The sequence below is a fragment of the Eimeria necatrix genome, genomic scaffold (assembly GCF_000499385.1).
Source record: "Eimeria necatrix Houghton genomic scaffold, Enh_scaff163, whole genome shotgun sequence".
Classification (NCBI taxonomy): domain Eukaryota; phylum Apicomplexa; class Conoidasida; order Eucoccidiorida; family Eimeriidae; genus Eimeria; species Eimeria necatrix.
The window spans coordinates 21784-48674 of record NW_013652324.1 but is presented as its reverse complement, the minus strand read 5'-3'; the positions used below and the strand labels follow the sequence as shown (position 1 = coordinate 48674).

At 47.4% G+C, this 26891-nt stretch overlaps 5 protein-coding genes across 5 annotated transcripts; 1 reads left to right on the top strand and 4 right to left on the bottom strand.

Moving 5' to 3' along the window:
- Positions 1–583: 583 nt before the first annotated feature.
- Positions 584–4617, bottom strand: ENH_00019180 (hypothetical protein, conserved; the record flags this gene model as incomplete). Its single annotated transcript, XM_013579358.1, has 6 exons — positions 584–695; positions 2035–2321; positions 2697–2802; positions 3066–3156; positions 3817–4303; positions 4414–4617. The coding sequence occupies 6 exons, from the start codon at positions 4615–4617 to the stop codon at positions 584–586; spliced, it is 1287 nt and encodes a 428-aa protein (XP_013434812.1).
- A 1708-nt stretch (positions 4618–6325) lies between these two features.
- Positions 6326–7084, bottom strand: ENH_00019170 (hypothetical protein, conserved; the record flags this gene model as incomplete). The annotated part of the gene is made up of 1 exon (XM_013579357.1): positions 6326–7084. The coding sequence occupies one exon, from the start codon at positions 7082–7084 to the stop codon at positions 6326–6328; it is 759 nt and encodes a 252-aa protein (XP_013434811.1).
- A 1190-nt stretch (positions 7085–8274) lies between these two features.
- Positions 8275–9093, top strand: ENH_00019160 (hypothetical protein, conserved; the record flags this gene model as incomplete). The annotated part of the gene is given in 2 exon segments (XM_013579356.1): positions 8275–8607; positions 8611–9093. Coding segments are annotated over 2 exon segments (816 nt in total).
- Positions 9094–12144: 3051 nt separating this feature from the next.
- Positions 12145–18053, bottom strand: ENH_00019150 (Dynein heavy chain 3, axonemal, related; the record flags this gene model as incomplete). The annotated part of the gene is made up of 19 exons (XM_013579355.1): positions 12145–12393; positions 12568–12756; positions 12876–13028; positions 13199–13319; positions 13518–13717; positions 13866–14030; positions 14144–14260; positions 14387–14509; positions 14676–14886; positions 15040–15199; positions 15328–15574; positions 15701–15967; positions 16131–16265; positions 16492–16624; positions 16723–16996; positions 17135–17278; positions 17385–17589; positions 17724–17842; positions 17930–18053. 19 exons carry the CDS (start codon positions 18051–18053, stop codon positions 12145–12147), a joined length of 3336 nt encoding a protein of 1111 aa, XP_013434809.1.
- A 1558-nt stretch (positions 18054–19611) lies between these two features.
- ENH_00019140 (Dynein heavy chain 1, axonemal, related, related) lies at positions 19612–26310 on the bottom strand (the record flags this gene model as incomplete). The annotated part of the gene is made up of 16 exons (XM_013579354.1): positions 19612–19983; positions 20152–20335; positions 20452–20656; positions 20791–21046; positions 21200–21397; positions 21708–21878; positions 22069–22300; positions 22414–22562; positions 22707–23098; positions 23201–23594; positions 23703–23981; positions 24100–24648; positions 24803–25015; positions 25155–25351; positions 25482–25788; positions 26035–26310. 16 exons carry the CDS (start codon positions 26308–26310, stop codon positions 19612–19614), a joined length of 4374 nt encoding a protein of 1457 aa, XP_013434808.1.
- Positions 26311–26891: the final 581 nt, after the last annotated feature.

Sequence of the window (26891 nt, the reverse complement as noted above, 5' to 3'; positions counted from 1 at the left end):
AGCTGAGGGGGTTGGGAGAGCTGCCGTAGCTGCCCTTGTTGGGCCCTTGCCCAAAAGTCGCCAAAATGTCGTAAATGCAGCTGACTCTGAACACCACACTTTGCAACTGAAAAGCATGTCTACCATTTGAAAGAAAACCGTTGGCCTGGGAACAACACAATATGCACAATATATGGCTGCAGTGTTACTGCTCACAATGAGGCAAACGAAACCGTTCATGCTGCCGGTGGCGGTTCCTTGTGCCTTCAAACATTGTTATGACGGGGGAAGACAATTTGTTGTCAATAAGATGACACCATTGTCAAATGGTAGCTGATGGGAGATGCGGAGATGCATTGTGATATCATTTCAATCCCTGCAGGGGCTTCTGGTGACTGTTAGCTAAAATACCAAAGACATTCCAGGGCTACTTCCTGAAGTAGATTGTAAGCCTTCGGCTTCATTGTAGTGGCAGAACAAGCCCTATCTAAGCTGCGCTGATCAGATTCCACGCTTTGGTATAGCAGCTCTTGATTAATAAACGTAGCCCACCCATCCTGGCTTGCAATAACTGCAACTCTGTCGTGGAATATAGCACAAAACGTTATGTAATGCAATCATCACTGCTTTTTGACTCGACAAAGTACGGCAGTATGCCGTTTGTCAGCAGCTGTTCACGTTGCGGGCCCTCGAACGGCGGTGATACAATACCAATCCTGCAACAGGCAGAAACGTAAGTGCGCAAATGCCTCAGTGATTGAAATCATGCTTTATTGTTGCGGGCTGTTATTCTGTGCTCGTGTCTGTTGCAAGTTTGACATCGCCACCATTCAGCGGCCAGGAATGTGAGAAGCTGCTGACTCTGCATGCTGCTTTTCGTTGCTAGTTTGGTAGCATATCGCCTCCATTCAAGGGCAAAAAACGTGAACAACCGCTGACATTGCAGATTCCTTAACTCCATTGAGTGAGAGAACAGTGATCATTGACATGCTTGCATACCGACAGGTGCCGTCTTTGGAATCTTGATCTCGCTTTCCCGTTCCCGCGTTAGCAAAACCACCTACTATTTTGATTGTTAGTAGCTCAGGCGGGCCCTTCACTGTGAATGGATAACCCTACATTGAATACTGAGAGGCTTACTGTGTTAGGCAAAACTATATATGTATGTGTATAGACAAGCTGGATAAGAGCTCTGAGAAAACACCTGGGGAACGACAAAATGCTCCAGAGGGCGAGCCTGCATTTTCTCTTGCAGGGCAGCCCATTCGTTTTGGATGCACGAGGGGACACTTGAGCTACATTAAAGCCCATATCGCTAGTATTATTGTTTTGTCGATTTTGTTTCAGTAGATCGATTGCTTAGATATATGCACTGGCACAGTGACGTGATGAAATCAATCGTTGCAGTAGTGCGTTCTGCGCGGTGGTGTGCTTTCTAGAGACAATGATATTCTCGTTAAACAACGCCATAGACTGGTTAGGCCTACGTGCTCAGTTAAGATTCGCCTGCGGCCCTCCCCAGATCGCAATTTTGCAAAAGCTCGGTTCCAGCTTTACATCCAAGCAACGAGCTTCATGTATTTCCGCTCCAACATACAATGGAGCGCAGTGCCTACAAGCAGCTATCGTTGGGCTTATTCTATATTCGCAGAGCTTGTATCAATATTCGTTGTCGCTGCAGTAGGTAGGTAAGGCTTAGAAAACGATATCATGTGTGATCAAGCATGACCATACTTGTGCAAACCGAATACACAAGGTGAGAGAAGCCTGACGCTACAAAGCAGGCATTTTCATTTCTGTGAGTCGAATGTGTTTGGATGGTTTTCTTGTAAAATAGCAAACTGTGACGGTTTCCTTTCCGCTTTAAATCTACAGCAGTTGAGCCAGAAACACTGTACGAGTGAGAAGCCCTTTTAAGCTGGTGAAAAGGCCCTGGAGACTTTTTAAGGAATATATTGATAAACGTTCCTGCACCGCATCAAGCATTCAAAATGTTGCGTTGTCAGAGTCGCAGGAGTGCCCTTGAGGCTTGATACTGTAGTACCGTGTACTTACCGGTCTGTTTCATCTCTAATAATGTACTCCTTTGACATGAGACCTTCGAGGCATGCTTTAATAGCTTCCGGCTTCCATCCTTGATACTCGCCCGTGCTATCTTGAGAAAGATGGTTTCCAGAAAGCTCTTGCAAATGCTGCATCAGTTGCTGGTGAGTTATTCGACGGTGCTGTTTAAAAAGCCTAACAACTTTCGCATCAAGTCTAGCTCGCTCTTCTGCATCCAGAGACCCTCTGACTTTTCCTGAAGATCGTTTCTGACTGTGCGTAGTCATTGTGCATCCAGCCTGCACGAATGAGAAAGTAGCGTAAAGTGACTTGCAGCCTACTGCGGCATATCGCTTCTCTTGGAGGGCTTTTGGGTTCGTCAGCAATCACTGTGACAATCACTGTGACACGTGGTTTAGATTTACCGCGAGAGGATTGACTCTGCAAGGAAGGCGCCTGATATCAACTTCAGGATTGAAACAGAACTGTACGGATGAGGAGCTTTCTGAGGACCTGCGCTATGAAGAAACAAGAGTCACGCTCCAGCGCTGTGGCTATATTTTCAGCTGGGCGCTCGAGAAAAGCGTGAAAACTACCACAATTTGTGTGAAATTGTTTTACTGTTTCCGAAGACCAGAGAGGCAGGATGGAAACAGCTCTGCATTTTGCCATACCAAGAGATTCTGCGGCTCTACTTGGAGACTTTCCATCACAGAAAAAGCTTCTTCTACAGAAATTCCCGTTAAGTGGGCAACTGCCTGGACTGATAAAGACGAAGTTCTGCGAAGCCACAACCGGTGAAAAATAACAGACTAAAACGTACGCTAGATTTTTGCTATTACCACAACTATTGCTGTTTGTTTCACTTCCCGCAGACCACGTTATTTCTGTAATCGCAATTATTTCGATAATCGCAATGCTGGCAAATTAGACTCTTTTCAACCGGGTGGAGAAGCTGACTGCTATAGCATACTCATTAAAGAGCAGAAGCACAAGCGCTGTAACCAGGCACACGCGAAAAACAGCACTCGTTGGTATTGTACAAGCACCCTTCTGATGGATGCCTTCGTGCTGATTCTGCTGTTGGACTATGAGAGCCATCTCTGCGTGTCCCGCCCTCCAGAGCCATGAAAGCTTTCGTTCTGGGAAGTGAGCTTTGTACATTCGGCTAAAGGCCTGAATAGACGCAAAACGCAATGGCAGCAGAAGCAGCGGAACGCACAACTAAACTAATTATTGGCCAACAGCAGAGTGCAGTTACCTGAGATTCAGTAGCAGGGCCAACAGCAAAGAGTACACATCATTTGAATTGGGTCCAAAAACAAATTTTCCCCAATAACTTCCATAAACAAAAATGTACAGCTAACAAAAGAAATATTGTACATCCCTATCTTCAGTGATGTGCAGAGGTGAAACCGACTTCCAAGTGATTTTGCAGCTCTCTTGGGATATTCAAACCATCAATGCTTATTAAGCTTTTTCTGAGTTCGCTCGGAAACGTGTCTGGTCCAGATGGCTGGGGCGGAAGCCGTCTTGTTTCAATTGTTGCTGAAGGCAGGTGAATCTCCCAGGCGGTCTTTGTAAGAACCAGGGCTTCAAAGCTGCTGCACTTTACGTTGTCTGATCCGCTTGAAGTAGGGAGATCAGAAGTGTCCCCTGGATCAGCCGGAAACAACGTTTGAGGGGATAACGGAGACGAGACAGTTCGTCCTTCTGCACTTTGGTCGTTGGCCCTCTCTTCAGCAGATACGCTGGTAGATTCTTCATAGGGAGGATTCGCTGATGATCTGGCAATTGTAGCGGCGTTTGTCTGCTGCATTCGCTTTGTGTACAAGAGCAATGTCTCTCTTGCTGCAGCAATGTCCGCTATAACCTGGCTGACCCGCCACTGTTCTTCTGGAGGAACTGGACAGCGAGCCTCAAAAGCATGTTGTACTGCCTTCCAAACTCTCATTTCTAGACCACACACTTGCGCTGCTGCTCCAGAAAAAATGTCTACACTACTCGTAAACCCTTTGCTATCTGTAAAATCAATGTTTTCAAAGAAGGCCCTGTACGTATACTGGGTGTTTCCAGCATCACGCGCACGAGCAAGTCTTAGGTGAATGGGACTTTTGTTGGTAAGGTTGGCAAGCTTTCCCCAATCTGACGAAATTTGTTTTCCGCTAAGCAGGCCCCAAGTTGCCCACTCTGGTAACAGCCTGCAGGCTAACAGTCTTGCATATGCGGAGAGAAAACGTTCAGGAAAGTGAAGCCTTGAGCAGAGCCGACCTATGTTCTCCTGAACGCAGAAGGAACAAGCTGGCATTCCAGGCGCACAGCTGAAGCAGGGCAGCAGCACTAAAAGTGCTACACTAGGCACGCTCAGCAGCGGGTTTGTTTCAAGCATACTTCCCAGTCTTTAGTATCCGTGATTTCGTGTCCCTCTTGAGCGGACTTTGCTGCTGCACGTCTAATCTGTGAGTCCATATAAGTAGCCACCGCCTCTTCTACAGTGAGGATTTCCCCTGATGCACCCACAGTGCACGCTAGGCACTTTGTTACTTCGGGATCAGAGACAACCCGGTCGAAAGCCTGCGTGCGCACCTCAAACATGAAAGGGAGAAGCCTATCACTTCAGCAAATTCGAATTCCCGCTGAGCGCTTTTTGGTTGTAGCAATGCCGTAGTCTATTACAATAGTGAACAGGGGAAAACGATCAAAACATGAGTCTTTCAAGCCAAAGGTTAAGTAACAACAGCAAGCAATTGGAATGCGAATACCTGATTTCGGGCTTCAACAGCAGCTGATGAATTGCTGCAAAATACTGCCAGCTGCTTTTCTGACCTCTTGAGGTATTGCAGCAACAACAGCACAAACATCTCCCCCCTAAGGGGACAAAAATCGCAGTGTGTGACTGTTTCTGTTGTATCCGCTTTGGTTGGTTCGGCTGCTTTTTCTGATATTTCTTCCTCTCCTAACGGCGTAACTTTGTGTTTTATTGAGCAGGCAATCTTGGGACTTTCAGCTGCTGCTGAAGTCCCACTGCCATCCCTTTGTGTCTGTTCTTCACGACTGCTTGCATCTGTAACCAAAACGTCTGCAGTACTTGCATTAATTGTCCCTCCCCTAATAACTCGCTGCCCCTCACGGCAAGCTGAGCATATGAGGTCCCACTGGGTGGATGCGCATCTGACCACACAGTCGCCGCAAGAAAATAGCGCACGGGTGGATTCAAAAAAAGCGTCGGGAGTCCTACCAGCAAACTGCTTTAGAATTTTTACACATCATCAGGAAATAGTGCAACTGTGATTTAAGGAATGGCGTTTGCAGAGCTGCAAGCCACTCTCAGTTTTCGTACTGAATGGAATCGGTGAGTGAGGAAGACCAGTAAAAACGCAGCTGATGAGCAATGCTGTCTAGGCACTCTGGCCACTCCTTGGCCCAGTGCAAGAGCAGCACCACAGCTGCAGCGTACTTCACAGGAAAAAGCTAAACAAAAACTGCTAAGAAAAGCAAGCAAAGGCGCAAAAACATTTACATTTGGAAAGCGCATAGTCAGGCAAGCTCACCGCCTTGAACATGATCTGCAAAGGCAAACAATTTATAGCTGGTGATTGCTCACCACTCCAGTCATCTTCTCTTAAAAGTTGGCGGAGTGTGGGAGACAACAGCAAAACTTTGTCGAAGTTTTTTCTGAGTAAAACTTGTTGAGCCACCTGCACTGCAGTATCAGCTGAAAGCGGGGTAGAGCAGGCATCACAAAGTAAATTTTACTTTTTTCCTCGGTTCATGTTACTACTTGTCTTAAGTAAGTGTTGTGTCGGTGCCATCAGAGCTCCCCAGCAGAGCTTTTACCATTTGGTAGCGTCGAACGCATTTCACGATGTTTCAAAGGGTGCAGAGCATCAGCACGTGCCTACTGGGGAGCCGAAACACGTCTCGTTTAGAGACCTCTCTGCCGAAATAAGTGCTTCCACAGAGCGAAGAAACACCCGAAGCTCCACACCTTCCGCCATCATCTCAGAAGCTGCGTCTGCATGTGCTGTAGCAACCCCTTCCAGCAACCTCCTAGAGAGTAAAACATGCAAATCAAGCGAGCCTGCTCAACATTGTTTTATGCATAACTCTCCATTAGAAGTTATTAATGTATCTTCAAAAGGCCTTCCGTATATGCTTTTACGGTCTGGTACGAGCATCAAGGTCAAGTACTTTTAGAAGCGTTATGGAAACAGAATCGGCAGCTCCAAAAGTCGTTTTCCTTCCACACTGCAGAAGAAAATTAAGGTAGGATTCTCTGAGCTCAAAGCCCGTAAGGGCTTTCCTATGATTCTTCGTGTAGGCATATTTCGCTGTTTTGCTTGCAAACATACCTCCTGTGTTGAAACCAAATTTTTGAGCACCCTCCCCAGGGTCCGCCACCGGCGCCAGTCCAGATAACGTACAACAATCGGCTATTCCTAAAAAGCGGCTGCAGAGCATTCCTGCAGGAAGCTGCTGTGACTGTTGCCACTGCGGAGTTATCCGTTAAGTCTTCCTGTTGAAATGAATTCCCGGCAGTTTGGGCTGGTGGAGGGGAATTGACGCAAGCTCCTGAAGCTACTGCCGCTTTCTTCCGGCGCTGCAATTGTACGTGTTGAGGATCATCAATTCTTCTTAAAATAATTAAGGCCTCACGAATCCACTGAAGGGGAGCTGCTGGCACTGGTGGCTGGCCCGCTCTCGGTTGACGTCTTGAAGGCGATAGTGCTGGTCTTGCTTCCTCCGCATGCGCCCCTTTTGATTCAGTAGATTTCTTTGCATATGCGGGTAAAGCTCTTTCCCCTAGGGGCAGCATGTTCGGTTCAACTGGAGCAGCTGCTTGAAGCAGCCTATGTTGAAGTATCTTTGTTGATCCCTCCTCGGCTTTTGGCGGCAAAGTTGTTTCACGAGTAACCATTGGCTGTAGCTTTTGAGCAAAAGAAGGAGCTGGCATGCCATACACCTCCTCAGCAAGCAGAGACACCAGTTGTGCATCATGATCTTCATCTAGCTGCGGATCCTTTTGCAATCCCTTGCGCTCCAGTCTCCAGTGCTTGCGCATTGGTCCATCGGTTGCCTCATGCTCATTTGTAGGACTATTATCCTCTCTATTTAACGCTATACAGGAAAGCTCGACTTGACGTGTGGTTTGATGCTCCGACTGCTGTTGATTTTGGCATCCTTGCAACAGCTTATCGGTGCTTTCTTTGAAAAGCAGGCCTTGGTTCCCCGAAATCCGGCACCGCTCGACAGATCCTGATAGACTTTGTTTCTGTGGATTGTTTGCTGCACACGTGGCAACTGCTGCATCGATAATCGTCCTAGAGCACTTTCGCCTTATCTTGTCTATTTCCTTCCATACTTGAGACCTCAACGCATCTATAAGTCCGCTTAGTGCCTAACGCCAAGAACACAAGTCAAACACTACTGGCGAGCCTTCATTATAATTGCTTAACTGGCAACCATTGATACACTGTTCAGCTTTCGTTGATGACAGCGCTTCATGCGGGCCCAGAAAAATTTATCTCAATCAGATATGCGATCAACGAAGTGCTTTCTATCTGTGCATTCAAATGTGCAGCACTCGTTTTTACTGACAAATCTTCCAAAGATGACAACGGCAGCCTCGTCAATGGTGGAAACTTGGAACAGAATCCTGGTCGCTGCGTGAGCTGTAGCTTCACGTGCTGTTGAGGTGTTTATCCCGGCTGCCTCTGCCGCCAACAGTGCGTCTTCTGAGAACTCTGGTGCTTGTGTCCTTAACCCTGCAGGGGTAGTGAAACAATTAGGCTGCTGATGAGTTAAAGCGTCTGAACCCCTGGCGTAGAGATACTTGAAAAGCAGCAGCGCAAGAGTATACGATTTCCAGGCCTTCACGCAATCAACCACAAAATCTTCGGCTTTTTGACCCTCTTCGTACGATGGCGCTTGCTTGATGGCGTGAAGCCGGTATCGAAGGCGTTCGACAACAGCGCAACGAATCAGCAAGCAACAAAAAAAAAGAAAATGCCACCGTGCCACTGTCGGTGACTGCAGCACTGCATGCAAACCTGAAACGCAGAATCACAATCAAGAAGTCGCCACCCTGCACTCATCTATTGCAGCTTTTACTAACGCATGTACTCTATCACTGAGCACGGTAGGCCATGCACGAGCAAAAAACAGCAATTAATTACACACCAGAAGCTGTATGAGACAGTGCTGCCACATGCTTGTGTGAGAGGTACGCAGTCCCACTGAAAACGCGCAAGGATGAGGTGCCTCCATACGGATCTCTGTGACAAACGCTTGGCTCCTCAGAGGCTTGTGGTAGACCTATTGATCCTGGAGTGCAGATCTCATGAGCAATTGCTTTTTCTAATTGGTGCTGGGAAAAAATGTCGAAAAATGGCTCAAGAAGCTCAGAGCGAGCCTTATATAAAAGTAAAAGCAGTTGCCTCTTTTTCTCCTCCTCTCCAGCCCACAACTTCTTATAGACTGGAAGGCGATTGCACTCTAACGCAGAAAATTGAGCTCCTTCGGAGCTCTCGCAGGTACCGAGACGGGCGCAGGCTGATTCTTGAGGGCCCGCTTGACCTGCTAACATAATTGATCCTCGTGTGCACCCAGACGAACCTCGTGCGCCTCCAGGCTTTCGCCTTTGCCTCCTCGAGACCCTTGTTGACCTACATTCCTCGCGCGCACCGGCAGAAGATTCAGGTCTCCACTGTTCTGGCAAAGGGTGTCCTTCTGAACAAGGCTCATTGGCCAGTGCGTGGCTTGGATTCCCAGGATCATCTGACGAAGCTGCAGGCGACTGGCGCTTGCTTAGCTGCAGGAGACGACGAGTGGAACGCCGCTGCGTCCGCTGATCCTGAGGCAGCACTTCAGTCTGTCCTAGCTGCCGAAGGTGATCCCTCTCTGATGCTGCGAGACGCCGAGTGCGGACGCCTGGTGATGGAGGTTGTGGCGCTGCTTGTGAGTCAAGGGCCTGTCGGTCTACAGTGGGCATCGTTTCTCTCGGTGACAAACCACCAGACCTTCGTCTTTGTCGCTTCGCTGCACGACTTGACGCGCCAAACCCCTGATTAGAAGCTGGCGATGACTCTGCCATGGTTTCTTCCAGTGGGTTTCAGTTTCTGTTCATTAGTCTATTGAGGCCTGTGAAACGAAGCGCTGTGCATGGAATACAAGCCAATGGCCTCCCTTCCACTAGAAAAGCCGTAGCAGAAGTTCTTAAGTAGCTGGCCGCCTGTACCGAGTACGACGAAGGATGAGTGAACCTGCGACTAGCTAGGGGTACATGCTGCTCGAAACTGCAGCCATTCAGGCTGCGCTCCAGTTCAGAAATAGTGCAGCTTCAAAAGTGGCGTTCCCCTAAAATTGCCTGCTTTTGTAGACTAAGCAAATATCGGTAAGTGTGGCTGTAGGCAAATATGATCAAAGCACTTCCCAGTACAGCAGCTGTTCTAGAGCCAAAGTAACCATAGTCTTGTTGCTGGTCAAGGGTTCACCAAACCGCATGTAGCTCCTTTTCAGGCACAATACAATGGCTTTGTGAAATAGTGTTTAGATTGATTTCGAATACTGCCTTGAGTCCGAGCATGCTTCAAAAGGGAATGCTGCATTAGCACTGCCACGGGTCACTTGCGTCATGTGCAGCTAGAGTACATTGAAGGTGTGTAATTAGGTTTTTCAGCTCATTTCAAGCATTCCTCTCCTAGAAAACTCACACATAGTAGGACACGAAGAGGCCGCACAGCGGCGTTGGCGGTAAGTTCCTTGGCCCAGCCAAAATGCATGCGCCGATAGCGCTGTGTCATGACTACGAAGCGAACATAGCTGAGTTATGAAATTCCTGTCCCTGCAGGGAAGCCATAATAAATGCAGTTACTTGCTACTTCCTGAAATAAGAAGTTTAGGCTCCTTAAGCAATTTTTTTTTGAGGTGTGGGCACTACGAGGTGCCGCCTTCCGGCGAAACGTAACATGAGCCGGACGAGCGCAGGCTTTGGAGAGCCTCTAGGCTTTGAACTTACTCACTGGTGCCTATTACTTCGAATTATGGGTAACGCAATAACTTTGCATATTACGGAATGCGGCGCAGGGCCACTTTCGTGGTGTCACAGGACAGCCGTCGGGGGAAACTGTCCCTCGAGAGTAGTTCTGCCCCCAGGGGGCAGTTCTATTTCGACTTTTAGTCATTTTCTGCGTCGTTTCATGCAACAATAACTAATAGTTCACAAACTGGCCCAAGGAACGCTCACTTTGACGTTTAAGAGGAGTCATTTGAGGACATCAACCCGCATGCCTACGCGTCATGCGACGACCTGCCTCGCCAGTAGATGGCGATCCCGCTGGTGTGTTTGATTATTTACTCTGTGGAGATATTAAGATTTGCTTGAAAAACTATGCGGACGTTCTCCTTCTAAGATGCACGGCGAACGGGCGGCCTCCATGGCGGTTTTGTAGGATTGGGTGAATTCAAGCTGTAGCTGAGGAAGTTGCGTAGCTTCTCTTAGTGTCGGTCGTTTCAAGCTCAGCACCTGAGCCCACGAAGCGACTGTTTAATTAGGTTCGTCCGAAACGCCAAAAACCACGAGAGCGGTTCAGGCCATAATTTAGGAACTAGCCACGTGGTAGGGAGCTCTCAAAGAAGACTTCGTCCATTCGTAACATCAGTTTTGCTTTTCATATAAGCTCTACGAGGTTGCTGTAAATAATTAATGCACGGCATCTGCCGGTATGTGTACGGGTGAGCACTTCGAACTGGGTGCTCGGCGATGTAGTATTGACTATCCTATTACGAATGAGGGCACTCGGGAGAGGCATGCTTGATTGTCGAGTAATGCGGCTTCTGTGTCGTGGAGGAAACCAGAAGGAACTGAGCGAAGGAGGCAGCCGCAGTGCACGTTTGAAGTGCCAGGGCAGTTGGTGTTTATTTATTGCTAAATGAATTCCACGTACAGTTTCGCAAAAGCAATTCAACAGCTGCACTCTCCTAATTGCGAAATCATACCAAATTCCGGTGTTGCAGTTTCAAAGTGACGTTGGCCTATTTTAGCCTCATCAAGACACTGAGGATGGCCGGCAGTGTTCGGAGGTTGTGCGAATGCTTCACGTGCAAATGCGACTGTTTAATCAAGCTGACGGGAAACAACGTGTAGCGATGAATAGCGAAATCACTTTCAACATTGGTAATTCAGACTTCCTAGCATTACACTGGCCATATTTTTTGCAGCATCCGAAATGATGTGGGCTCAGTACTTTGAAGCTCCACTTTGGAGACGAGAAAGGTCCATTTCGCCTTCATCATACTGTAGTTTTAGCCCTATGCCGCAGAAAAAGAGGGAGTAGTGAGTCTGGACTACTGCTGTACTGCTGTTTGCGCAGGGGGGGGTGCCATTTTGCTTTGCTAGGTTATTTCAAATGGTTTTTGCTTGGCTGACAGAATAAAACTACAAAAGCCGCTCAGTAAAAGGAACTCTGGCTGGGCCTTTAGATGAGCGCCTTCCAAGGTATAATAGTGGACAACTTGCGGTGCGCAAGCATGAGAAATACAAATTTGACACAAGGGATATACAGCTTGATATACTTCAGTGTCAGACATTTCTCACCACCCGTGACCGCTGCGATTGGCCAGCACATGGTGACTTAATTGGCATGCGTGTTTCTACTGAACATATTCAGTTGCATGCCTGTGCTTTTGGCATGTGGCGTGTACTCTTTGGCCCATTCAATTAATCTAATTTTTCGCAGCTCATGGCTTTGTCGGTAGATATGCCATCGCACGTCTGCAGAACCCTCACTGCAACGTGACAAGAACCATGCAGATTAGCTATTCGCTCGTAAAGGGCTACTTCGATGCTACTAAGCTGCAGTCGTACTTTGCATATACGTACCATTTCTGAACAGTTTCGTAGCCATGGAAGCAGGTAATTGAGAATCAGTCAAACTGCTAGGCAAACCCCCAATTACGGTTTTCTTTCCGATTTGGAACTTTCGAGCGCACTATACGTGTCCCGCATGCTGCTGCTGAAATGTGTCAGCATATGAGCACCTTGTTGTGTTTTGTTTCTAGTGATCGACGTGAGGCATAACTGCCTGCACTAACAGCGGCTTCGTTTCAAAAGCAGCTGAGCTTTTAGTCCTGAAGCGCAAGAAGTGCAGCTACGCCAGCCTTTATTGGCACGTCAGGGGGATCAATACACGGAAGCTCAATACTGGTGATGTAGTTGGTCGAATGCCCGGTTGTCGAGAGAGTTCCCTTTCTACTCGGCACCTTGTACAAAGGGCACATGTATATGGATGTAGATTCCTGCACGCGATCTTCTTGAGGAAGGAACCAAAGCACTGGAAGCTCTTCAAAGAGGATTTTTGGACGCGAAGAAACCTGGACAGAAACATATAAAAACGCTTCGCACTTCTTGATGCAAAAGCCAAGGTCGGTAATGAAGCGTTGCATCAACTGCCCGGAAAAAAAGGTTTCCTCTGCGAGCACCCAAATAAAAACGGGTATGGCTTGGACGGGACACGAAGATGTGAAAGCAAATGAAATGCTGCCTACCAACGTGTTCATGTCAGAGTCCCAACGGCAGCCCTCCAAAAAAATACCTTGGACAAAGCAGCCATCCTCTGGAGCCTGCTTGATTGATGAGTCATCTTTGTCTTTTAAAATAGTAAATGCAAAAGAAAGCCTATCAACAGCAACGCGGTACTTTCGTGCATAGTTTTGGAGCACGCCTGTCAAGAATGCCTGCGTGCAATGAAGGACGCTCATGAAAATCCACTTTTTCGCGTTATTCATCTCAAGGTATGGCGCCTTACCATATAAGAGCCTTTGCTGACCAGATAAAGGGCAGCAAGTTTTCTTACCTGGGGAAAGAAAAGACCGGCCATCCAAAAGCACTTAGGCGGTCCTTGGTCAATCCAAGACCGGAGAAAAGAAAGTCTTGCTGTTAAATCCTTTAGCCAGGAGCCCAGAGGCTTCATCGAAACAAAGCCTCTATCAGACCACACTTTGGGGACCTGCGCAGTCACCACGAAGGGCACTGGTCCAAATTTTTCCACTCAGCTTTCGTTCAGTACATACTAACTAGAGTTTGGCCTATGCTGCAGTATTTGGCGTGCTTTTCTGGCTGATGCGTGCTGCTGGATACCACCAGAACTCTTTTGCATGAAGAGTCTTTTGTACCTACCTGATTGTCAAAGAGAGCTGCAGCAATCTTTTCTAGTTCCTCCGTCATCACTATTTGCCCGCGAATCGCCAAACGAAGATCCTTTATTGTCTTATTGATGATTGCGAGCAAGCCATTATATCTGGGTGTCACATAGATCACGACTGCAATTTAGAATTATGCCACTAGGAAAGGCCCTGAAGATGGCTTTTCAGCCTTCATCAGTGCCCCACTTCTGTGGCCCTCTAAGATTCATTCCAATAAGCTCAATAATCGCGAAAATAACAGCTTTTTCTCTGGGCCATACGTTATGCTGACAATGTGTACTGGCCTCACTGACCTGATCGACTCTTGCACAACAACTGTGTTCATGGATTCATCGTAACGAGTAGGATATTTTTGCTGAATAAATTCTACGTCGAACAGATCTGGTATTATACTTTGTACGTAGCTAGCAACGTCAGATACTGCCGACTCGCGAGATGTTGATCCCGCCGAACTGCTTCTTGGTGCCATCGATAGTATGCCATCAAGTAACTCCTAAGCATATTGACCGTGAGGATCACCAGCGGCACAAAAGGCAACAGGCTCAGAACTGGAAGGCTTTGGTTCGTAATAGAACCATTCCCTTTATCAACAGCAGGGCACAGTTTCTTGCAGCTCTCCAACTGCCAGCTCTGCGGCTTACCTTGCCTTCCATCTGGGCGCAGTTAATGTTTGCATTTTCGTGGAGGCCAAAAACCTCCGGTTGGTCAATTGAAGGCAATGACTGAATATACTTTTGAAAGCCTTCAAGATCTCCTTCCTCTGGGCAGTAGTAGATACCCGACTTTGAAAATTTATAAGAAGCTCCCTATGGAGGCAAGCAAACTAAGAGAATGGCAAATGGCTTGGGACAAGTCCTGAGACGCGTCAGGTACCCTGCACCAGGGAGTTTTAGCTTTGTAAAGTAAAACCAAGCATCACCTCGATAATAAGCCTTTCGTTCACGTAAGTATCGGCAATCACGTCAATGAGCCTCTTGTCGTTGGCATCAGTGACACGGCCTCCGTAATTTATTTGGGCACCCAGGAAACGCAAAACCTACAGGTCAAAAGCCACGAATGAATGGTTTCGTTTTGCTGGCAATCTCATGGATACAATAGAGCTTCTAGAATGAGCTTGGGCTTTAGTTGTGAAACACGATTTTGCTGAGCGCTTGCGCCACACCTTGAAGGGAATCTTCTCGCTGGCATCCATGAATATTCTAAGCTGCCTCTGGCATACAACCAGATCATCTTGAGTGAATTCGTAGTAAATGTTCCATCCTATTGGCCCAAAGCGCCGGCGTTCCTATGGGTCAAAAAGTTCATTACTTTTATTATTTCGCAAATACATAAGGCGTGAGAATGCCCTTGAGGGGCAAATATCAGGTCCTCATGACAACACACAAGGTAATATATGCAATACAGCTTCAAAGCAAGCAAGGAAAGCCCGATCGCCGACAGCCTGCACTCACCGTCACTATGGCATGAAAGAAGCAAAGCGCAAAATACAGCCTTTTGAACTGCGTAGGCTGTTGCGTAGCATTGAGCTGCCGGTTGTCAATTCCAGCGTAGAGACGCTGCAAGTTTGCCTTCAGACCCTTTGGTGGCTCATTTGTCATTTTTACACCAACTTGAAGGACGGATACAGGAAAGGATGAGGATGGCATGGATGTCAACCAGAGTCTGAAGTAATGCACGGAAACATAAGTGCCCTTTAAAACTCCTAAGCATCTGCAGGCCAACTTAAACCAAAAAAGGAAGGCGATTTGAAGTCAAAACTGCCAGCTTTGGTGACACAGGGAACCTTTATTCAATTCTTGCTGTGGCACGGCTTACCTGAAATCACGATGAATTTCCTCAGGGTTCCACTGCTCGCAAATCCTCTCAAGCTCGCTCATCCAGGAAGCAGCAAGATGACAATTTTGAAGAAGTACCCACCCACCCCTGTTACATCCTTCCTCAATAAGCTTTGCAGCTTTTGGGCCCTGGCCTTGTCCTGTTTGAGCACATTAGTGTTGAAGCTACCAGAAGGTCACGGCAACTGCTACAACGTTTGGGCTAACCGCTTCTTACGGAGCCGACATGCATGGGGCCTTTTGCGAACAGCTTGTGCAGACGTCTTACCCAATGATATTGATTCAAATCGCCTGCTCATCTTCATATCTTTTGCAAAACTAAGAAGCTCAGATATTGGGTCGGAGCCTTGCGACAAAATGAAGATCAACGGCGTCTGGGATGTGGAGTCTTTATAACACTGAGCTAGGTCAAACGGGGGGGGCTCCAAAAAGCGGGCTCCGAGTTCCGACTCAATATAGCTGCTTGCAGCAGCGGTCAAAGAATCCATGCGAAGAATCCGGAGGATGCACATTTTCTTGAAAATGCAACAGTAATCGGACACAGTTGCGCAGCTTAGCCTAAAATAGCCATTACTACAAAGAAATTTGCTTGAGCCATGAGTTGAACGTTCCTATGCAGGAATCAGCCTTCAGATTCCTACCTGAATGGAATTCAGACATTTCCAACGGCCAGGCAGTGGCTCTTGATCTGCTCGAAGAGAGTCAGAAATTCTTCGAAACCCTTCCTCCTCCTCCTGAAATGTGCTAGCCAGCCCCTCAAACGCGCGCAGATGAGAAAGCTCGCTCAGTGCTTGCCACTGCTTCTCTGTAAGCCACGAAGTAGGATTTGGCGTGTTGCTTGATGCTGCTACAGTTCCCGTCAGTAGAAAGCGCAGCTCTGCAGGATCTACTGGAGTTTTAGCTTGCACCTGCTCAGGCAAAGACTTTCTGGGCTAATCAGGCATGCTCTTGACAGGACAAGCTACTGGAGCAAACCCTCTTTTACTCATCCGTAGTTTTGCAGCTTGATAGTGCACAGCTTTCCAAATATACATCGGGTATGCTAAGCTTTCCAGACGTAGAAAAACTCACTCGCAAGCTGAGAGCAAAGGCAAACAAGAGCTTATGCCGGACGAAAAGTGACCTAGACACATTTTGGTACACCAAGTACGAAAGATGGTCCACGAGCAACTGCGTGCGCTGCTCGACATTTGGAGTTGGTGCGGCCTTCAAAAACGCACGGACACAAATCTTGTGCTCTTGATTTTTAATGAAAGAACTTGTTAAAGCAACTGGCCAGGAGGGTAGCACCGCATGGCAACGAACAGTGCTCGAGTGGCGTTCTAAAGCAACTCACTCTGCTAAACTTCCCAAGGAGCAAAAGTGTGTTCTACGAGTTGTGTTTAACACCAAATAAAATTTTCAAGCCTCGAGGTATTTAAAAAAAACTAACCTCGCTTATACCAAGGGAAATCAAGTTCTGGAACCACTGCTGGGAGTATTGATACATTGGCTCGATGCCTGCTAGTTCAACGAGGCAGAAAAAGAGCTGGCTACAGCGCGCCGCAACTTTCCTGTAGCACTGCCTAAGTGGAAACAGAAGGAAGCGAGGAAATGGAAAGCGCTCAGCTTTGTCTCCTGGGAAGGGCACTTGAGCACAAGAGCTCAAATCTGAAAGGCGTACCTTGCTTCGTCAATCTCGCGCTCAGTCACTTCCGCTTCTTGAACTTTCTCTTGGATCTCTTCAGAAGTCTGCTTCGATGCAGCTAAAGTATTGAGCAAAACTTCATCATCCAAGATGTTTCCTTGAGACTGCGACATAACCTGAAGGATTTTGTCTTGAAGGTCTTTGAGTTCTCGGCGCATGTCAGCGTTGCTTTGTGCCAAAGCAGCTTTCCTTTCTTCTAGCTGGGGTGCTTCCTTGGTCACAACAAGGCCTAGCATTTGGTCCTCTAGCCCTTAATAAAAAAAATGCATCCGTTGTTGCAAATGCTCGCTTGGTATTTCCAGAGGCTTCGGGAGCTGACTAAGGTGACAAGGGATTTTTCTGAGTGTGTTGGCACTTAGTGAGGGCTGAAGAATAGTCTCAAACCAACCTTCTGGAGTGATTGCGAAATTAATGACCGTTGTCTTGACGAAAGTGTCCACAGAAAACTTTGGATTGGGGAGCTTTGTCGTCATGAAAAGTTTAAAGGAGGGTCCCCAAGGAATTGGTTTTTCGCCAAGCCGGATGCAGTAGCCTTCAACGCAGAGCACCCATTAATGTCTTATATGCAATGGAGTTGCATGCCACACCGTAGTCTTTCGTTTGTGGCACGCGAGCGTTAGTACCACCCTGAATTTTACCTGAGCCACTCTTCGTCTTCTGCTGGAGAAGGACCGGGTCGAGGGCTGGATCCAAAGTTTCTGAAACATTTTCTATAAGAACCCACTTTCCAAGCTGGATAGATAGCTCAAGTTCCCTCATAAATGCCGCATCAGACAATTTAAAAACTTCGAAGCCAATTTCAGTAGCCCTAGCACTTCTCTTGATGAAACGGTTTGCCTGGCTCTGGTACGAACGAACAAGCACAGCTGCACTTATTCTATAGTGGGTTTACACGAGTATGTGCAGCATTTGTACACTCAGAACATTACTGCTTATTCACTGATACTCTACATTTTTTGCGGACTGTTTCTGCCCACTTGAGGGTCAATCATTAGGGGCCACCTTCTGGCACGATCCATAATGATACCATTTTGGATAGACAGTTCATCATTCGGCAAGCCCCAAGCAATCCATTGCCTAATAGTCACGGGGTCACCTGTACAGCACACATCAAAGAGAGACACGTTTTTGCAACAGGATGAAACGCAGGTGGCAGCCCTAATAAATCTACAAAGTGACATACCAAGAAATTGCTTGAGGCCGCATGATGCCTGGAAGGGTAGTTGGTGCAGACGCAATAGCTCCGACCATTGCGCTTTTAGCTCTTCACGAAAAGTAACTGTGAATGGCCCGGCGTAAGTTAGCATTCCAGCATTGATTAGGGCGTGGCCTAAGCGGAGAAACCAGAAGTAGACTTGATGTGCTTGCGTGTCCTCCTGCTGCTTATGTCGATGCCACATCTCGCTCTATTCAAAAACCGAACCTGAGATGTAGCTGTAAAGTTCCTTTGAAAGGCGAGCCTGCTCTCCCCAGCGTTGTCTTTCATCTTCGAGGCCGAGTAAGAGAGGTTCGGCCCTCTGTATTTTCTTCTGACAGCTCTGAATCTCTTTGGTAAGTTGCTCCTGTATTACCACAGCGAAAGCAAGTGTTTGTTAAGCCCTGCAAAGGAATCACTTCAAGACTTGAGATCCACCGTGGCTGCGTGATTCCTTGTCTCTGCGTGTAGCGAGATTTCAGTGCTTCATTAAGCTGAAAGCCATCTTTTGGCGGCCTTTTTACATCACCTTTTTCTCAACAGCAAGAGCGAAGTCGCTTGCAAGGCGTTCAATTTTATCCTCTACTTCCTTAAGCCTAGCCTTCGTTCTCTCCAAATTCTCTGTAGTGGCGAGCAGCTCAGATTCGGCCTGCCGCAACTTGACTCGCTTTGGCTCCACAATCTTTGCGACATTGTAGTACTTGAACATCGCGCGCACCCACATGCAAATAGCCTCGCATGCAACAGATGCTTTGCGGATAGCTGCTGGGTCAAAGTCGGTCCTCTCGATGTAGGGGCTGATTGTCGAAATGATAGATTCCGGGATATTATCCTGCTCGCCAGGGGCCGAAGACGCATGAGAGAGTAAATGTTTAGCATCACACTGAGACGAAATGATGGTACGTGTTGGGCTACAGATGGTTGTAATTTTCAAGCAGCATCCACAGAAAGAGTGTTGCATTCGGTTTAACTGACCTTGTCATACTTTAGGAGGTCTTCAAGAAGCTTCTTTGGGTCCCTCAAAAGCCTATGTTGAGCAGATTCCCAGTAATCCTCAATTTTTACTCCGGGTCTCGAAGGATCAGGTTTTTTCACGGGAGGAACCTGGAATTTCGCACAGGGGTCAAAATTAGAAGAAAATCATGAACGGGCGTTCCGTGCCAGATTCATTCAATAAAGGTGGTACTACTTTATTTGCTTACTCCAAACATGATGCATACAGCCTCCATCGTGAGAATGACACCTGATGGCGGTTTTGTCAGTGCCTTCACCTCCCGTATATGGTCTGACTTTAACTTTTTAACGCATTCCACAGCTTCTTCGAGTGCTGGAAGTGCTTCGTCTAGATCACGCTGGGCATCATCTTTAAGAGCTTGAGTTTCACTTGCTTTTTTTGAAGCAGCTGCTTCATCATGTGCAACGATTTTTTTTGTCTCATCCGCAATCGCATGATCTTTTTGAATTTGAATCATTGTCCTTTCTACCTGTAATTTCATTTGCAATCGCTTTGCTGCTAGGCTCCTCCGGCGCAGGCTCTTCATAGCACTTTTAACACTACCAACAGGCTATTCGCACCGCTCGGCTCACTCTAGGCACCTTGTGGCTCAATATATGGGCAGCAGACTTAATTTATGTGCTTTTGGTGGCAGTAGAGCTAGCTGTTTGGCTATTCATAGCAAGCCCACCTCTTCTGACGTAGCTTGTAAGACTGGCTGGAGTTCTTGGAGCTGAGCCTGCATAGCTGCCACTTGCTTGGACGTCTCTTCAAGCTTCCCCAATCCCTTTTCAAATCTATCTTGAATAGTTACCAAGTCAACTTGCTTGGCTTGAACGAGTTGCAGAAAAGCTGACAGCATTTCCAAGAACGTCGTAGGGGTTGCATACATAGTCCGACCAAGCTCTTCCCTGTATCGTGCAGCAGTGCTTTGAACTCCACTGTGCATGGCTTGTAGAACATTGAGAACCTGTTCATACGACTGGACTACCACATCGCTTTTCTCCATTTGCATGTGTGCAACGGATACTAGGGCCTCTGCTGGCCACTGCGAGCACGGTCGAGCAGCACACAGGACAGCGACAAACGCTGAATCATCTATAAGCAAGCTATCACCTCTCCACGCAGCTGAAGGCACTCCCCCTATCCTCATTCTCATAGGAATTGGGTCTCCACTCTGTATGGCGCCGCTACGTTAAGAAGGGCAACGTCGCACCTCCGAAAACCAGTTGATGGTGCAGCAATTGGTGAAAGAGGGGAACATTCTCAGCCATGTGCGAAACTGCACTCCCAATGGGCTCATGGCCAGAATCATGTGAAGGTTTGCCTTGACCTTTTTTACGTAGGCATTGAAAACGTTTCCTTTTGTTGGGGCCATGCCAAGCTGCTTGCAGTATGCTCTGAGGAAGCATACAAGAATTGTGATGTGAAACAACTAGGCAGCCCGGACCTACATGCGGCGCGACCGAGTGGGTGGCGATAATGCTCGAGATAATGCTGACAAAAGGCACCTCACCTGCAAACCTTCATGATTTCCTCGTTGTCTTCCTTTTTGTATATATTGGGAGCATCTCCATAATTTAAAGCGCTGTTGATGTCCTCTAACATAGTTTCTTCCAGAACTTGAGAATCGCAGAACAGAAATGTTTGCACTTTGTCCTCCAAGCCAGATTTCATAAAGCACGTCTTCAAGTCGTCTCTCCATTCTGAAATTCCGTAACCTATTGGGGCAGACAGAAGCGTTTTGGCAAAATACATGCGGCCCTCTGCGTTTGCAGGCACTTATTGTTCACAGCTTATGATTGCGTGCAATCAAAACTCTCGCACGGTTGGCGCAATATTTATTGTGGAGAACCTTTTGATGCGTCGATTTGGAAGCATTCCGTCTCCATGATGAAGGCAGCGAGGCGACTGAGCGATTGGCGTCCTGAGCCTCTCACTCCCAGGAGAAGAGCGTGCCCTGATGGTTGCCGAAGTACACGGCAGATCCGTGTCACATGACCGCAGGCATCTCCAAACATCACGAGTTGCATTGGAACTGAAAAGGTGTTGTTGTAGTCCTGAAGGTAGTCTTCGACTACGCGCTTGAGCTTTTCAGCAGAAGCGACCTCCTGTGCCATCATATGAAAGACATGCAAGCGCGTGCTTTTGTAGCTCAGAAGAAACCTACTCACATACTCGGGTGAATTCATTAAAAGAGCCAATAAAAGGCTGTTCGAAAAAACCTGTCTGTTTTTACACTGCTAAGTTGATCCTAGGCGCACCAAGTAATGTCTGTCTGACGAATGCTGCACGAAGTCGGCGAATATCATAGATGAAATTTCTTTTGTGTCTGTAAAATCAACACCGAACGTTTGCTTGGCTTGCTGTTGAAGAAGCTCGTGGAACCACCTTCTGTCCTCGTCGTCAACTAGGCGGTCGCAGAACACGCGGCAAGCTTCATGAATCCAGCACCGAACAACCTGAAACACCCCGGCTGTTTTGCCTCAATTTTGGGATACGAAGAATTCCTTTATCGTTTGCTACTTTTGGCAGGGTCGAGATAACGTGTGAGCGCCTTAACTTTATGGCCGTGGGCATGCCACCAAAACATTTCTTAAGGTGGTTCCTCAGTGCAGCGACACAGAAACTTTGCACCACATCAGAGGCCGCTAGAAGCTGACATGCCTTGAAATAAACCACTGCGCACGCAGACCAGGCTATCATATGGTTAGACCATCCTAGCCTGCGCATTACCTCCACAAGAATTGGAGGACGAAATGCTCTACTCACCGCCGTTGGCTCATTTACTACCTTCGGCGAGAGGAATGAAAGTCCTTGAAAAACCTTCCATATTTCACGCATGTTAAATGTGTAGTGGGATTTCATTGGGGTTGGAAGCAATGCTTTGGTAACCTCTGCATAGAGATCAATTGTTGCGAATACCAGTGGGTCTGTGAGGGCCTGAATTCAATTTAGAGACACATTCATGGAGTCATATGAGCCAATGGTGGCCTTGCAGCGGGAATCTTTCAGCTTCATGCTGTCATATTCTCTCATAGTTTCCGCGTCTTCCTCGTGTGGAAAACTATTCAGCGGTCAAGAGCAGTTGGGGCAGCAAATTTCGTCCAGCTGTGAACTATGTTTAACGTACCTGAATATTCTGAGGAAATTGCTGGAAGCAGTACTTGTTTAATGTCTGGAAAATTTTCGCAATGGAAGTTCTTTGGAGCTCGTTGAAAGCTAGGACACAGTAGTGTCTCAACAAACGTGCAGATATTTCGTTCCTTCCTCCTCCTGGTGGACCCATGGCAGCAACCATGGCAACATCCACAACTTCCTGGAAAGCAAGAGCCTTGCGGTCGTACCAGCCTTTGTGATCGAACCTGAACAAGCCTCATCGTAGCGAATAAGAAGAAAGTGTCCCTGTGAGACGTAAACTGAATGGAAGCTTGAAGCGGCTGGCTTTGGTTTGTTCCTGTAGTGACTTTTCGCTTACCACTGCCTTAAAAGTTCCAGTGGAGGCTGAGCTCCGAATTCTTCTTTCCGTGGCATGTTTAAGTCGTCAATAAAGAATATACACGTTTTACCGGCGGCTGGGCCATAAACTCCTCTTCGTCTCTTCTCCAATTTTGCTTCTAGCAGATCCTGCAGTATACCGTAAAACTAGGGGACGCCTGCTCCTCTTGAAGCTCATTTCTACTAACCATATCAACAGGCGGCAAGCGGAATACTGGTCCGAAACTACAAATGTAGTTCAAATTGTTCGCCCTTTCCGAACTCCAAACTTACCTGCACCTGGTTGACGCGCGTGTGCGCAGAAAAGCTCATGAGATGAGCTTCAAAATTTTCCGGTAAAGAGAGTAAGAGAAGCTCCGTCAAAACGACAGTCTTCCCAGTTCCAGTAGGCCCTGGGCAGATGACAGGATGCCCGTTTAGAAGCAACGTGCTGATCGAGTAAGACAGACGGATGGAGTCTAATGTTGGGACTACGATGTTCTCGTACGTCGCGCCCTTTGGTACTACGAATGATGATGCTGTGTCTTCCCAGTGGGTCCACCGATGGCTGTTGATATCGTAGCAAAAGTCGAAAAAGCTTGAGTCTGCCGCTGGAAGATCAATATCAAACCCAAGCTCTCGCACTCTGTTTTGAAGCCAGTCGTCGATTTTCTTCCTGCTCGGGCCTAATAAAAGGTTCACAGAGGCATCACACAGCAATTATATTCCGTTCTGCAGCTGAACTCTTTTAGCCAACGGGCTCTCAGATAAGCGGACATTCAGCTTACCATCTACTGCGACCCCAAATGACCAAACAAAGCTGAAAATAAAGGCGGCAGGAAGACGCGAAAGCAGCACATCTCCTTGTTCACTATCGGCTGGCTTGTCCACTGGGCGGTAGCGGGAGCAAATGGAGCCCAGCATTCGGAGACAAGACACGCAGAGGTTAGAGTTCACCGTCCTTATGACCTCCTTGCACTGCTTTCTGATGAAAACAGTCCCTCCAGCGATTATGTTATCGCACAGTTCTTCAATGAGTGTTTTATGTGCATCTTTGAATGTTGGAGGAAGCCCCTTTAGCCAAGAAGCAACAAGTGGCCGAAAACCAAGGACGTCTGGCTCCATATACACCATTCCACAGCGACTAACTGTTGCAGGAGATGCTACGGATAGGTCTTCGACCTAAGGCCACACACGTACTCGGCTATCATAGTTGAATCGAGCCTAACAACCAGCACCGTGGGGATTTTTTGGGTCCGTTTATTGAAAAAATATGTGGACAACTCTCACCTCAAACATTATTACCATTCTTGGCGTTAGAGCAATAATTTCTCCGGAGTTGAGACATAGCTTTTTGTTGTCATCCAAGACAGAATTCATGCTTTCAATCCACAGGGCGTCAACTGGACCATCAAACATGATCCAATGCTGATCGGGGGAAGTGTCGCGAATTGAATGGCGAATGAGTGCCGCTGCCAAGCCATCTGTCCATTCATGGGTTGTTTCATTAAAACATCCGTAAAGCTGCCCAATAGTCACGGACTTCGGGTTCAACACGTCGACATGCACCTGTACATAAGAAGCGGCAAGAAGAACCGCTGCTTTTGAACTCATACTTAGGAGCGTGTGGCCAAGACAATTTATGCTTGACTTGCTCAGAGTAGATGAGTAAAAGAGCTGAGCGCACCTTGGCAAATCCGGGGACCTTATGTAGGTCGCTCATGGCGGCAGCTAGCAGTCTGTAGCTGCTTGTCTTGCCCCCTCCTGTGGGGCCCACAAGCATGATGCCATGACGAACCTGAACTGTGTCGTAAAGTTGCATCACTTTCAGCATAAAGGCTTCAACCGGCTGCAGCCTCAGCACCTCCGACTGAAGTGCAAGTGCTTCTTGAAGGAGCTGGTTATCAGAGCGGGGTATTTCGATTCCAGGGAACAGATCAGCAATAATATTTTCAAACAGAGGAAGATCGTGAGACAGGAACTTCGGGACGTTCACATCTTTGAGTGCTTGAAGCAGAATTTGTTGTTCGTCCATACTGCTATGTTTTCTTTTTAATGCCCCCGCTGCATTGATGACTGATCGAACCGCTCTCATGCCGTAGTCGTAATGATCTTGAGATGACAATTGCTCTGATGATAACTTGAACGTTGCAACCATTTTCGTTGCCAATTCCCTGGCTTGATCGAAACCAAAGCTATATAGCATAATTTCAGCGATCATCGAGTAATCTGGTACCTGAGGCCAAAAGTCTTATCGATTGCGAAAGGTGGTCGAGCCAAGAAAACAATATCCTAGCCCTTTCCAGCAACAGTTGCGGGGTTCAAGACTTTTCGTTGCCATGCTAAATTCTGTGTAGCCCCTCGGCATTAGTGAAGCGTCACTGCCTTACCATCATGGCCATAGGCCTGAAAAGGCATTTGAGGTTATCCGGAAGCTCCGTTCTGCCGGCGTACCCAGGGTTCATGGTGATAAATACGTTGAATATAGGCTCAACCACTATGCGCGAATCCTCAAAATCAATCTCCAACGTCGTATCGTAGCCTTGAAGTTGATTTTTCGCTCCAAACAGCACAATCAGTTGTTGCGCAATAACGGACAATACCTGTAGAGCAAAGTGAACAAGGCAGCATAGCAGCGACCCTTCAAATTAGACATTATGTGGCACAGTGCTGGCTGAAATATTGGCTGCGTTGCAAAAGCGTTGCACGCTGAACCGGAATTCTGCTGGACCTAGTACTAACCTCCACATTGATTCGGTTGAATTCATCAAAACAACACCATGCTCCTGAAGAAACCAATCCTTTGAAAAATTTTGCTATCATGATGTAGTCCATCATTTCGGAGCAGTTAAAAACGACACACTGGGTTGCCAAAGCTTTCGCCAAGTCCTTCGTGGTTTCTGTCTTTCCTGTTCCTGCAGGGCCTGCCAGTGACCCGCCTGCAGCGCAATCCGCAGTCAAGCAAAATAATAAGCGTTTGCTCGAAACAGGAAAAATGTAGATATGTTGACTTAATGTTTCTGTGGGAAGAAGAGTACAGGAACAGTTGGGTGCGGGCTGTACGCCTACCGAGGTTAAGCTGTTGAGCCCCCATCAACGTCATATACGCCATGTCCGTTAGTGGAGTGATCACCAACCGTGAAGTATTTCCAAGGTACTCGTTGCCATACGGGAAGTCAGTCTGCACACACTGGGTCCAGCAGTTGTCATCTCTCCAATAGTATCTCAACTGGGCAATCCATTCAAACGCTTCCACGCTGGACACCTCTTCGTCCCAAAGACGTTGCACGATGTCTTTGGCGTGGACGTCAATTACAATAAGAGCCCCAATGGTGATGCTCTGCATCGAGTTGAGTCCCTTTCGAACAAGTGCGACCTGCATAAGAGCAGATTAGAAAACAGACCATTTCATGTAATTTACATTGCAAACGCTTTGCCTTGAAAGAACAATAGTTTCTCGTTTGCTGGTATGCTTTGCTTAAATAAGATCATGGAAGCCGCCAACAGGAAGTTTCCAACATACGCAACTTCGTGGTTGGCTGCATTCCATTCACGCGGTCGCATTGCCAACGGCACTATGAGTGGCACAAAAGCTTTATGGCTGGCCTCGCGGCACTCTTACCAGGTCTAGTAGCTGCCTTGTGCGAGCTTCCATGAGGCTTTTAAGCTGCCCGGTTTGAATGGCATCTTCAACTAAGGCGGTCCAATGGACCTGGCTACCGTTCAGCACACACTGCCCAGCATGTTTTGTAACCCACGTTGTTCGCTCGCATTTGGCGTAGTCCGTTATTGCTTGATGGAGTGCGTTTTTAACGGAAAGCTTCATAATCTGCTCCAAATCTCTCATCCAAATCTCTACGCTCCTGCCGGCAGTTGCGAGATCTTTGACAAATGCCATTTTCTCGCCTGTAGATTCAGTAAGAATGCCAGTTGTGAGTCTTATCGCCCCTTTTAAAAGTAGCAGACTCAGTCTTTATGTGTGCAAACTTAGCCTACCTTCGGCAGAAAACATGGCAGTAGCCACAAGGTCTGAGTTGAATTCCAGTTCATTTATGTTCTCGAAGACTTTGCATAGGAACGCTTGGACCTTTAGCGGATCTGTCGATTCCGACAAAATCTCCAACAATTCATCGTTCGAAAGAAAGTAGAAGCGAGCGAACTGACTGCGTTTAAGCTCAAGATACGACTGGAGTTCTTTCTGCACTCTCTCCAAGAGCCTGTTGTTTTCGCGAAGTTTATCCGCCAAACCAGGGGTTGAACACGCAGCCAGCACTTGGGGCTCTTCATACGTGTGTCGCATCAAAACCCTCCAGGCAGTGTCCACAGTGAAAAACCTGAACTTTAAACAGAACAGATCCCTCAGTATTCAGCTTAAGGGTCTCATGCATCGTGAAAACTGTGCGCTCTACGTTCTCATTTCGCATCTGCAGCTGAATATTGTTCTTTGTTTCATATTTGTACCGCTTTGTTTCTGCTGGA